General features: G+C 43.8%; 1 protein-coding gene across 6 annotated transcripts in view; it reads left to right on the top strand.

The window, feature by feature from the left end:
• The window catches only part of ZNF131 (zinc finger protein 131), a 76,945-nt gene that overhangs the window by 44,230 nt on the left and 19,476 nt on the right, over positions 1 to 13,239 (top strand). For 3 of the 6 annotated variants that reach the window (XM_056112006.1, XM_056112009.1, XM_056112004.1), the window contains exons 2-4: positions 956 to 1,095; positions 2,197 to 2,298; positions 11,005 to 11,149. In XM_056112006.1, coding sequence (XP_055967981.1) covers positions 972 to 1,095; positions 2,197 to 2,298; positions 11,005 to 11,149 — 371 coding nt within the window. In that variant the 5' untranslated portion in view covers positions 956 to 971. Of the gene's footprint in view, positions 1 to 388; positions 414 to 462; positions 678 to 955; positions 1,096 to 2,196; positions 2,299 to 11,004; positions 11,150 to 13,239 lie in introns of those variants that run through there. The other 3 variants (XM_056112008.1, XM_056112007.1, XM_056112010.1) reach the window with 3 other exon arrangements.

Raw genomic sequence — 13,239 nt, 5'->3', positions numbered from 1 at the left:
TAAGGCGGCTGCCGTGCCCGAGGGAGGGGCGGGGCGCGGGGGAAGCCAAGGCGAGCCGAGTTCGGAGAGCGGGAGCGTCCTTGCAGGCCGACCGAGCCGAGCGAGGGTGCGGGAGGCGGCCAGGCGGCGAGGCTGCAGCTCAGGCTACCTCGGGCCGCACCGTCCGGCCCTTAAAGGGGCCGCCCTCCGCGCCCGCCCATTTCCTCCTCGGCGCGCGCGGCCTCGCCCTCGGCTGCGCCACGTCCCCCTCCCGCTCGGGCTCCCCCGCGTGGCTCCGCCCCCCGGCCGGGGAGGGGGCGTGGCACGTTCGCTCACGGGCCGCGCTGAGGAGGCGTCAGCCGGAGCCTGACGTGCTGACGCAGGACGTCGACGTAAGTGACGCGCCGGCCCGGGCCGCTCCTCCTTTCCCCGGAGTGAGTGCCGGCCGGGTCGGGGCGGGGGAGCAGAGGGAGGGCGGGGGAAGGGAGAGGCGACCCGGGGAGTCGTTGTGGGCCGCGGGCCGGACCGGGTCCCCGGGGCGGCGGGAGCCCGGGCCCCGGCGGGAAGGGCTGGGCGGGCCGTTGGCGGGCCGCCGCGGCCGGCCGTCGGGTTCCCCCCCCTGCCGGACTTGCGCGCCCGGAGCCTCCGGCGCGGTGCCCACCCGGCTCCAGCTCGAGTCTCTTCCCGGCTCCAATTAGGTCAGGCTTGGAGTCCCGCAGCCGCGGCTCCGGCCCCCTCCAAAGCGCGGCTTTCTGCCCCCCGCCCCGCTTACACCCCGGGCTCGCCTTTCTTTTCTTCCCTGGTCTTCCCTCTCTTCTGGCTTCCCCCTCCCCCGCTTCTCGCCACACTGCTGGCACTGGGGGAGCTGGCTTGTTTGTTTCTTTCGGGTGGTGGTGGTAGCCTGCTGCCTTTCCGGGGTGTGGTGCCCCGGCCCGAGCTCACGGGTGTACCTTCTCCCGCTCCCTCTTTTTCTTAGAGCACCCCCGACGGCCATGGAGGCCGAAGAGACGATGGAATGCCTCCAGGAGTTCCCCGAGCACCACAAGATGATCCTGGACCGATTGAATGAGCAGCGGGAGCAAGACCGCTTCACGGACATCACCCTGATCGTGGACGGTGGGTCGAAGCGCCAAGTCGCCGCCCCCCCCCGTCCCCCTCGTCCCCTCCGTCACCCCCTACTCCCCCCCGCCCCGTCTTTCCCCCGCGCCCGGTCGGAGGCTTTTCCGGGGAGTCCCCGGGGCGCTTGCTTGTCAGTGTCCTCCCGCCCGCTCTCTTGGAACCGCGCCGCCGCCGGCCGCGGGGGGCGGCCCGGCCCTCCGCGCCGCTGCCCACGTGCCCCTCGCCGCCTTTTCCCTTCCTGCCGCCGCTCGGGAAAGTTTTCCTCGGTGCAGACGCGGGTGTGAAGCGTGTTGGCGGGGCAGCGGGGTCCCCCCGGCGGGGGAGCCGACGGTCCCCTCGGCGGAGGCTCCTGCGGCATCCCTCACTTGGGAAATGTAGATTGTGCGTTTACCCCAGTGGTCCCGCGGTGCGGGGGGGGGGGATGAGGGGCGAGGGAAGGGAAGGTGCGGAATCCTTTGCAGAACCCGGCACACAGTATTTTGGGACCCCCCACCCCAAGTCTTCAACCCCCCAGCAGTGAAATAGAGCGTTAATGAAGGCAATCCCAGCTGGGGGCAGGCTTAACCCCCTCTCCCCGCAGAAAACAAGCTACTCAAGGCAAGCTGTGCTTTATTAGGACCTCTGCTGCAGATCGAGCTTGTAACTATTAAGCCTGTTGATGCTTTCTAGGAGCAGACGCATCCAGTTTGGTGCTTATTCTGTGGTGGTTCCCCCCTCGCCCAAAATTAGGTGCAGACCTTTTTTTTTTTCCTGTTGTGTTAATCTGGAGCACTTTCAATGGATTAGTATGTACCCTTGCATTTCTTAAGTAGCAGGAGGTAAAGTGGCCTATGCAAAACTGACTAAAAGCTTTTTTTAGTTTATTTTTTTTTTTTGTCCGAGGTGATGATTTGGCTTCTTGGCTAATTGAGATGGAAATTTATCAAGATAGTTGCCAAGACTATGCTGACCAGTAATCTTTAGTTTTATTGTATTATGAAGATGAGATGTTTTCATTTAATCTTTGGGCTTTGGGTTTATTTTATAGCTTTACAGGTTTTTTTTTTGGTGTGGTTTATGTATGGTTTTCTTTTCTTTTCTTTTTATTTTTTTATCTAGGACACCATTTTAAGGCCCATAAAGCTGTTTTGGCTGCTTGCAGCAAGTTCTTCTACAAATTCTTTCAGGAATTTACTCAGGAACCTTTGGTGGAGATAGAAGGTAAATGCTTGTTTAAATACAATACATAGCAAACATAATGGAAGTTTTAGAAAGTTAATTTAGCAAGACACCCTAGAAACTGGCATCAATGTTTCCTGTTAGGTGACAGGATACATTGTTCTTTTGACACCTGAGAATTCTTACTTTCAGTGAAGTGGTTGGTAAAATGATCTGCCAGGGAAAACTCTTTTTAAGTTGGTTGTAGATATTGGTCTTTTAAAGGATTTTTTTTTTCTGTTGCTGAAACTGATGGTCTCTGTCTTTTTGAACACATTAAAATTCAATTCCTGTCTTTGGTGGTATCATGTAGGTTTCATGTGCTACCCTGTGATAATAAAAATGAGATGAGGGGAACAGTGTGCTGTGGGTTGCCACAATAAAGAAAAGGCAAGGAAAGAGGAACTGATGGGATTATCAGAGGAAGTTCTAGTGTGTTTAATGAATGTGAAAGGTATGGGTGGAAAGGAGCATCTACTGATTGCCTTAAAATAATGCCTTAGTAGTTTTCACTTTTCTGTAAGAGTCTGCCAACTGCCAGGTATTATGCTATGTGATGTATGTCAGTTTTTGAGGTTCTTAGTACTTTTTTGAAGTGAATATGTCCAACATACATTAGGCAACAAACTCTTAGTTACTTGTCTAAAGTGGAGCTTGCGATACTTCCATTTATGTTACGAATTACTATGCTTTTTGCCTTTTTATTAAACCCCCTCCTTTCCCCATGAGAAAGCTTTTCTGTCTAAATAGTTTGAACTTTCTTTAGGTTTTTGAGCTTTAGTTTTGTATTTCTCTGCATATGTTCTTTGTTTTGAACGCGTTGCCAAGAAACACTATTCCCTTGGGGTAATTTGGTGCCTAGGGAAGTAAAGAAAATGTAGAGTTATAAAGAATATTCTGGGGACTAGCACGATACAATACAGTGAGCAGGGTGCTTGCCATGTTTGTGGCTGACCTGGTATTAATCCATCCCTGGCACCCCATATGGTCCCCTGAACCCTGCCAAGAGTGTGCCCTAAGCGTAGAGCCAGGAGTAAGCCTTGATTGAGCACTGCCGGGTGTGGCCCCAAAACAAGAACAACAAAAGTATAATCTGTTTTGGCACATACTGATTTATCTATCTGTGACAGAACACAGGTGTGATGAAGTCTATAAAGCTTACCTAAAGAAGAAATCCAGTGTCTTTTGGGTTCAATTATAAGATTTCACTGTATTTTTTTTTCCCCATTGAGGGAGTTACTGTGGGATCCAGGCAGTTTACTGCAATTGCTTTCTTGTCATCTCCAAAAAGTGGCTGATTAAGACATGCAGCAAGCACTGGTGACTTCCTGCTAATTGGTATTACTGGGGTGGGAGAATGAGTAGTTTGGTTTACCTCAGAAGGAAAGATTTCACACTCTGAAAAAGTCAAAAATTAAATGACTGCTTGCTGGTGGATTGAGGAGTATAACCTGTCAGTAGGTAGGATGGTTCTTTTTTTCTGAAGGATAAGTATTTTGTGAGTATCTTTTGTTCCTCTTAGTACTCCCCCCCCCCCCCCGCCCCCTTTCTCGGTTCATGGGCCTGCAGTGCTTGGGGGGACCAAGGGTCAAACGGGGTGGCAACATGCAGGGCAAGCATCCTTCCCACCGTACTATCACTCCAGCCCACCTCTCAGTACTTTTGACCCTGGTAAGTCTTAAAGTTAAGCACACAGCTCACAGAGTTGAACTGGAAAGATAAGAAAATAAAAGATGGAGGAGCTCTTATATTCTTATTTTCCAATTCAAAGAAATCAGTTTGGCTTTAGTTTTTTTTTTTTTAAATCTTGCAGCCACACCTGGCATTGCTCAGCCACTACATGGGCAGCCTCTCCAAAGACTCAAACTAGAAATAACATGAGAGTGGTGCAGGGTATTGGGCGCTTTGGTGGTGGTGAGGTGTGGTAAGTGTAGATCAAAACTATAAAACATTAACGCTATTGTAAGCATGTGGCTTAAATGGTGAAGAGGAAAAAGAACAAGCAAAACTACTTGCTCCAGCTGTCACGTTTTCTTTGGCCCAATGTAACCTTAAGTCCTTAAGTTGGAGACTGCTCTACTATTAAGTGAGGTCACCTGGCTGTAGAGGAAACCTTGAGTCCCATTTAGAAAACCTGAATTGTGGCACAGGCTTACCTGCTTGCTAGCTGTATAACTTTAGACATCTTGCCTCACCCACAGCCCCTTTTAAAATGAGTAAAAAATGTCATTTTCAGATTGTATCATGAATTTTGACACTGCAGAAAGTCTCTGGGGAATGCTTTTGCTAGTAGTGGGTTTTATTTTAGCTAGCTAGTATTAAACTAGGTTTTCGATCTTTATTGTGCTGCTTTGGTGCTGTATGTGCTGCCCTGGGTTGGTGGTATCTCAGGGTGCTGTTTCCAAAGCCTTTGCTATCACCTCAGCTCACTGCAGCTTGTGACAGACTTGGTGTGAAGATGGGACTGCATACAGATCAGGAGAACTTTTCTCTAATTTGCTCTTCTGATTTTCTCTGGACGAGGAGCTTTTCTTCATGACTAGAAAATGGCCATTTTTAGTCTGTCTGTGCTGTATATTCTTCCTGCAAAAGGATCTATTTTCTGGAGGAAGGAATGGGAGAGATGTGAGTTCTCAGGCTCCGGAGTGATAATACAGTAGATAGGGCATTATTTGCCTTGTGTGTGACTGACCAGAGTTCGATCTTTGAGGATCTGCTCTGAGTACCTCCAGGAGTAAGCCCTAAGAAACACTACGTGGCCCTCCAAAAAAGTGAATTCTCTCCATATTTTTCAGATCATAGTCTGTTTCATTTTTATTTATTTTTTGCTTTTTGGGTCATGCCCAGCGATGCGCTGGGGTTACTCCTGGCTCTGCACTCAGGAATTACCCCTGGTGTGGTGCTCAGGGGACCATATGGCATGCTGGGAATCGAACCTGGGTCGGCCGCATGCAAGGCAAAATGCTCTACCTGCTGTGCTATTGCTCTAGCCCCTATCATAGTCTGTTTCAGAGGTTCTTGTTTGAATCTCGTGGAGATCTTCTAAAATGTGTGATATCTTTTTAATAGCCCTGATGACATGGTTGAGATCCTAACCATGGCAATGATAGTAGAGTCATCAATCAGGGTGGGGCCCAGCCTTCAGTATTTTGAAGTCTGTTAACTTTGAAAATTACTGACATTTCCTAGTTCAGTGTTAAGAACTTTAGTCTCTAGCGTTTAGGTGCCTTTGCCTTTATGGTCACTGGTGTGTAGTATCTGAACTGGCACTTGCCTGGAGGCAGGGCTGTCCAGAAAGAAGAAAAGCCAAGATTCTGATCCGCCCACATAATCCCCTCCTTTTCCCCTTTCCTTTTTTTTTTTAAACCAGAGTTTCTCGTTGTATTTTAAAATTCAGTTTTATTTGTATATTAAGTCCAGGTTTTTGTTATTTTTTTAAAAATCAGTGAGCAAGCACATAGTTGTAGTAGCTAGAACTGAATTTTCATCTATAAAATGTGAGTAATAATAATAGTGGTTCTTGTCCTTAACTGCACTTTGAACATATCAGCCAAGTCTTGGCAATCACTTGTACCATGCCCTTACTCTACTTCAGATAAATTAGCTCAGTTTTGAGGGCTGGGATCCAAATATCTCTGTATTTTAAAGTTCTGTAGGTCCTTATTATTTAAACGTGTTGTCATAGCTCCAGTGGTACTTGCACAAAAAATATGGGAGCTTGCTAGAAATGTAGATGCTCAGGCTCTACCCCAGGCCTCCTGGATCAAGATCAATTCCAGGTGATTTTTTGTGTGCAGCACAGAACAGCAATGCTATAGGATGGCAAACAGTGCATGGCCAGCATTTGAAAATAACCTTTTTTTTTTTCTTTTGGGGCCACACTCCAGTCATGACAATGGAACCATATGGGGTATGGTTGAATCCTGCAAGGCAAGGGCCCTACCTGCTAAACTTATCTCTGAGAATCACTGCCTTTATTGGGTTTGCAAACAACATGTAAAGGAAACTCAAGCTGTAACTATGCTCACAAGTATAAACTGTCATTAGCTATAAACTGAGCTCATTCTCTGCCTGTTTTCTTGGTTCCTGGAGTTAATACCATTGATTAGAACCTTAGATTCCCATAGGCTTCAAATCAGAATTGTCCTCAAAGTCATTTGCATTCAGCTTTAGCTCTGTCTCTTGGATTACCACCATATAAAAAATTTACTTTCTTTGTGTGTGTGTGTGGATGAGCCAAACCGATGTGGTGTTGAGGGCTATTCCTGATTTTATTCGTGATCCCTATCCTTGCTCAGGGGACCATATGTAGTACCAGGGATTGAACTGGGTCAATGACCTCCTACAAGGAAGGTCCCTTTAATAGGAACTAGAGATGAGATTTAGGGGTGGGACATATGTTCAGCTTGGAAGCCCTAAATTTAATCCCCCTTTCCCCTCATGGTTCCTTTTATGCTCTAGAAGAAAAAAGATTTTAGTAGACATTTATTCCTGTGTTTAGAAGAGTCTTCCAACCTGAGTCTCCAATTTTCTAAGTCTATCCTTCTATTCTGATACCACAGATCCAAAAGCACCTGATAGAAGCTGATAGCAATTCTACATTTGCATTCAAAAGTTTAGTCTCTGTTGTAAACAATAAAACATCTAAGGACAAATATATTTTCAGTAGTTTTGCACCAGAGAAAATTTTGTATTTATATAACAAAGACTAGGCATAAGATATATTAACTTTTTTAGATACATTGGTTAGGTAAATACTATTCTCCATAATATTTCTAGTATGAAATGGCCTGAAATTAGAAAGTCACTAAGCTAGTGTGGTAGGGAATAAAATATTATCAGTAACCTATCTACTGGAACTTTACTTTTCTGGAGAGATGTTTTGAGTTTGAGTTGGGTGCTGTTAGCTAATTAGCTCACTGGTTAATTCCTAGTACCAGTGTTGGATTGGTTACAGAAGAAGCACCTGGGGTTCTTAGCAAAACGCTTTCTGTACCTGCTTTAACTCTGGAGATTAGGGGCTCATGATTTTAAGACGTCAGATGATTTTGATTACCCAAGATTAAGGACTAAACCCATAGTTCTTTTTAAATCCTTAGATGCCAGATGTGTTCTTTAAGATTATAAATTTGGGGGCTGGAGTGGTCGTACAGCAAGTAGGGAATTTGCCTTGCATGCAGCTGACCCAGCATTCTATCTACGGCATCCCATATGGTCCCCAGAGCTCCCAGGAGTGGAGACTAGAAGTAACCCCTGAGAATTGCTGGATGTGACCCAAAAGGCCAAAAAAAAAAAAAAGATTTGTAGCATTTTTCTATTACTCTAAAAATAATTCAGTTAAATAATACTCCCACTGGGGTCTAGGGAAACCTCATAACCAGGTATTTCAGAAGCCTTAGAATACTAATACTTACTTCCATACCACTGTAGCGCTGTCCTCCTATTGTTCATCAATTTGCTCGAGTGGGCACGAGTAACGTCTTACAGCAAATTGTGAGAGTTGTTGTTACTGTTTTTGGCATATTGAATATGTCACAGGGAGCTTACTAGGCTTTGCCGTGCGGGGGGAGATACTTTCGGTAGCTTGCCGGGCTCTCTGAGAGGAATCAAACCCGGGTCGGTCATGTCACCCACATGCAAGGCAAACGCTTTACCCACTGTGCTATCACTCTAGTCCAATATTTACTTCATGTGAAATAAAGACTCAATAGACCTGTCCTCATTCAGATCAAGTTTTACTGTTAAATTAATGGTAAAATTTTGCAGGACTTTGGAATTGTAAATAAGAGATTGTGAATTCACAGTGAATAGGTCGATGGGCATTGAGACTCTCATGTATTTAAAAATCTTTGGCCTGGACTTTGGCATTCTGGGTCTGATCCTAGTTTTGTCACTTAGTAACTATGTGACTTTGACAGGTTAACTTCTATGTTTCCATTTTCTCATCTGTAAAATGGGTATTATAATAATGCTTAATAGGTGTAGTAATATTGAGTATAGTATAAAGTGTAGTTATTCCATGCATGTTGTTATATATGTTTTTGATTAAAAATTAAAATACTCCGGGGCTGGAGAGATAGCACAGCAGGTAGGGCGTTTGCCTTGCACGCGGCCGACCCGGGTTCGATTCCCAGCATCCCATATGGTCCCCTGAACACCGCCAGGGGTAACTCCTGAGTTCAGAGCCAGGAGTAACCCCTGTGCATCTCCGGGTGTAACCCAAAAAGCAAAAAAAAAAAATTAAAATACTCCACATTGGGCTGGAGCAATAGCACAGTGGATAGGGTGTTTGCCTTGCACGCGACCAACCCAAGTTCGATTCCTCTGTCCCTCTTGAGAGCCTGGCAAGCTACTGAGAGTATCCCGCCTGCACAGCAGAGCCTGGCAAGCTCCCTGTGCCGTTTTTGATATGCAAAAACAGTAACAAATCTCACAATGGAGACGTTACTGGTGCCCGCTTGAGCAAATCAATGAACAACGGGAGGACAGTGTTACAATGCAGTGTTACTCCATGTCAGGAAAAAATAAATTGGATGTCAGGAAAAAAATAATTGGTTTTAGGAATAAGTTTTGTACTTTTAAACTCTCTTGATCGTTAGTTCTAAAAATGCTGCAAAATCTGGACCCTCAGACTAATCTCCTGTTAAAGTGTAAGTTACATGGTGAAAAGACAGGGAGAAACACCCAGGGACACAAATAAGCCCCAGTGAATTTAGTTTTTCTTAGTTTGCTTACTTGGTAACATAAGATGTATTTTATAGCACTTGTCTGTGTCCAAACTTTATTCATACTGAAAATGAGCTGCTAAGACTTGGAAATTCTGATTTGTCCCAACTGTCAGAGGTCCTAGAAAGCTAGTACAGAAACATGGAGATTCTGACTCTTTGAAAATATCCTGCTTTATACAAATAAAGGATGCTGGATATTCCACCAGTGTTTTTACTATTGTCCTGAAAACACATTCTGCTCTGTAAAGTTAGTGAAAAGAACCTAAGAGTATTCTTCCACATATTTTAGGATTTTGATTTAGTGTTTTTTTAGGATTGAAACAAGGTCCTCACACATACAAGGAGTTTATGCTACTACTAAGACATATTCCTGAACCCTGTGTGTATGTGCTTGGGCCACACCCGGCAATGCTCAGTTGTTACTCCTGAGTCGTGCTCAGAAGTTACTACTGGCAGTGCTGGAAAGATCATGTGGAATGCCAAGGATCAAACCTGGGTTGGCTGCATGCAGTGCAAATACCCTACTTACTGTAGTATCACTCAGGACCCTACTTAGGCTTATTTTATTCGATATGCCAAACACAGTAACAACAAAATCTCCGATAGAGACGTTACTGGGCCCGCTCGAGCAAACATAAAAATATAAGCGGAAAATATTTTTCTCAAAAAAACAAAAGGCATTTTCTTTTTTATTCTTTTCAATAGCTTTTTGTAATTATTAGTAGATTGAAATAATCATGGGGCTTTGAGGGGCACTGTTTCATTTTGGGCTACAATTTAAACAAAAACCATACAAATAGTAAACTTGGGGTTTGTTTAATCTTAACATGACTAATATTTTATTCCTACCATACATACCTTTATTTTAGGAAGCATTGTATTAGGTACTGTGAAATAACTGCACAAAGACACAATCATTTTCTTGGAAGTATTTTACAGTCAAGGGATGCCCTTGAATTATAATGGCCAGAACAAATATAGAGTTCAGCCTAGGGGAAGTATTCAAGATCATTTTCTTGAACATGTGAGCCATAAGAATTGAACCTTGGAGGGTGGTGGGTGGTAGGACCTGTATCATCAGATAAAATTCATTAAACATTTCAGGAGGGTGAGTGTAAATGAAGCAGGGACGCTCTTGTGGGGAGGTGGTTCAAAGGGCTCCCAGAGCCACATGATCCCCAAAGTATTACTGATTGTGAATTTTTCTCCCCACCTTCCCAGAAAAAGTGAAGTGTTGGTTTGAGGATTATAGTGTCTATTGATAAAATTTTAAATTTGGAAGGGAAATGAATGGTGAAGAATAATGTGAGGGTCTTGAAGCAGAGTAGGCTGAGTGGAACTGAACTTGATTTACTATGCTTTGGAAAACTATTGAAGATTTAATAGTTGAGTTGATGCAGTGCTCCCTGTCCGGCAACTTGTGTGCATCTAACATGTAATGATTAGTCAACTCATGTTACTTTGAATGATACATTTTACTGTTTTGTTAGAGATTCGGGGATATTGAAGGGAAGGTCTAAAAATAGCTTATTAGGTAATGTTAGAACTTGACTAAAAAACTACTGCACTTTCAGTGCAGTAAAATTTTAAATTTTAAATTTGGAAATTACCATGTGTGTGTCTGTGTGTACACTAAATTGTTTTTTTAGAAATTACGAGAGAGAAGTGGGAAAGATTTCCATAAGGGACTTCATGCACCCAGAACTGGATGCGGATGACATGAAAATGAGGTGCACCAGGAGGTAATTGTTTAAAATAACAGGAGTCATATGCCAGAGAGCTCAGAGGATTCTGATTTTGAGGGTATCAGGTTTGACCTCGCGTTGCATGGTTCCTGGAGCACTACTAGAATGACCCAAACACCATGGACTGTGACCTCAAATCAAGCACCAGTGTTTTGTCATTTTTTTCTTTTTTGACTAAATGTTACAAGGTCTAATCAATGTGAATACTAAGGAATTTTTCCTTTTTCCAATTACAGGTGTTAGTAAAATGGCATTTCGTCATTTAATTGAGTTCACGTATACAGCAAAGTTAATGATACAAGGCGAAGAAGAAGCCAATGATGTATGGAAAGCAGCAGAGTTTCTACAAATGCTCGAAGCTATTAAAGCCCTTGAAGTCAGGTAATTACCTTTTTTGGGGGTGAAAGGCAGTGATCAGAGCTTCTTCCTGCCTTTGCTCAGTGCTTGGAGAACCATATGCAGTGCTGAGATCGAACCTGGTTCAGCCATGTGCAAGACAAAGGCCTACCCCTGTGGCCCCTGCCTATTTTTTTTAATGAAGTGCAGAGGGGTGTAGTCAATTCTGGTAACCCTACTTGATGCCTTAAATGGCATTTTGAAGTTAATTTTTAAGACAATCAAATTCTTCTGGTACTAATCTTTCCCTTATACTGAATTTCTTGTCCTTATGTGAAAATTGTGGTAAAATTAAGGTAGCATCTTTCATATCTAATAAGGCAGGCAGATTTTAAGGTGTTTCTGTTTTAATTTTGTTGTATAAAGCTTTTAATGTATGTATGGTTTACATTGGAGCGATAGCACAGTGGTAGGGCATTTGCCTTGCACACGGCCAACCTGAGTTCGATTCCTCTTCCCCTCTTGGAGAGACCGGCAAGCTACCGAGAGTATCTCGCCTGCACAGCAAAGCCTGGCAAGCTACCAGTGACGTATTCGATATGCCAAACACAGTAGCAACAAGTCTCACAATGGAGACATTACTGGGCCCGCTTGAGCAAATTGATGAACAATGGGAGAACAGTGCTACGGTGCTACTTTAAAATAACTGATAACATTAAGATAAAATTGGCAATTTGGGGTGATAATCAGTTTAGAAATACAGTGTGGCCAGTATGTCTTTTAAGTGTCTAAACTTCAAATTGGCTAAATCTAGCTGAATTTTGAAGCACCTAATAAAGGAAAATTTTTTTCTGTTTTGGTTTTGAGAACAGTTGCTTCAGAGCTATTTCTTATATTAAAATATCTTGAAGAATTAAATAACATGCTTAAGAATGCTGTTAGTGCAGTTGATAGCACAGCAGGGAGGGCACCTGCCTTCCATGCAACCAACCCAGGTTCAGTCTTGTCATCCCATATGACCCTCCACCTCCCCACCCCCAGCACCACCAGGAAGGATCTCTGAGTGCAGAGCCAGGATTAAGCCCTGAACACTGCTGGTTATGACCCTGAAACTAAAAATTAATAAATAAATAAAAATAGTGTCAGTAAAGTGACTAAAAAAATCAAAATGTAGACTTAGACTGCCTGGGTATCCTCCTAGCTTTACATCTTAATGTGTTTTCTCCACAAGTTTCCTTGTTTATCACATAGACATGATCATACTTTCTGTAGTACTGTAGCACTGTCCTCCCTTTGTTCATCAATTTGCTCAAATGGGCACCAGTAATGTCTCCATTGTGAGACTTGTTACTGTTTTTGGCATTATCGAATGCGCCATGGGGAGCTTTCTACTTAGGATTATTTATTGATGGTTAAATTTTTGTGAAGTACTTGGTGTGGTATCTGGTACATAATGCTCTAAATTGGACTGTTCTCTTCGAGCAGTAGTACAGCAGATAGTTTGTATGTGTTGCTTGCGGCTGACCTGGGTTTGATCCCGGCACCCTGTTTGGTCCCGTGCATCGTCCAGGAGTAATTCCTGAGTACATAGCCAGTAGTGACCCCTGAGCACCACTGTGTGTGGCCCCAAAACAAAAAATGAAACAAAAAAAAATTTTGAGATTTAAGTAAGTAAATTGAACTCCTTCTCCCTTTTTTCTGTTTTTTTTTTCTTTGGATCAGAATATAGATTATTGGCACAACACTAAAGTGTGGCTTGGTAAAATCAATTACATATGGATCAGAATGATTAGTGGGACTCACTGGTGGGGTTTAGTTAAAAGATAGTGTAGGAAAGCACAATTCATTTACCTATAATTGTCCATTCCATGAATTCTATTTTCTAAATGAGTTTTTAGTTTAATGACCACGTTCCAGATTCATTTCTTGTTTGTGGTGCCAGGGATTGAACCTTGGTCTCATGCATACAAGACATGAACTTTTCTATCGACCTATAGGCCTGGTCTCCTAGATCAAACATTTCTTACAAGATTTTTTTGTTTGTTTTTGTTTTTTTGGCTATGGACTGCACCTTGCAGTACTTGGGCTTACTCCTGTTTGGTTCTGTGTGTAGGGATCACTTTCAGACAGGTCCA

Source organism: Sorex fumeus, unplaced genomic scaffold (assembly GCF_029834395.1).
Source record: "Sorex fumeus unplaced genomic scaffold, SorFum_2.1 ptg000015l, whole genome shotgun sequence".
NCBI lineage: Eukaryota > Metazoa > Chordata > Mammalia > Eulipotyphla > Soricidae > Sorex > Sorex fumeus.
This window is presented reverse-complemented; position numbering and strand designations above follow the sequence as displayed.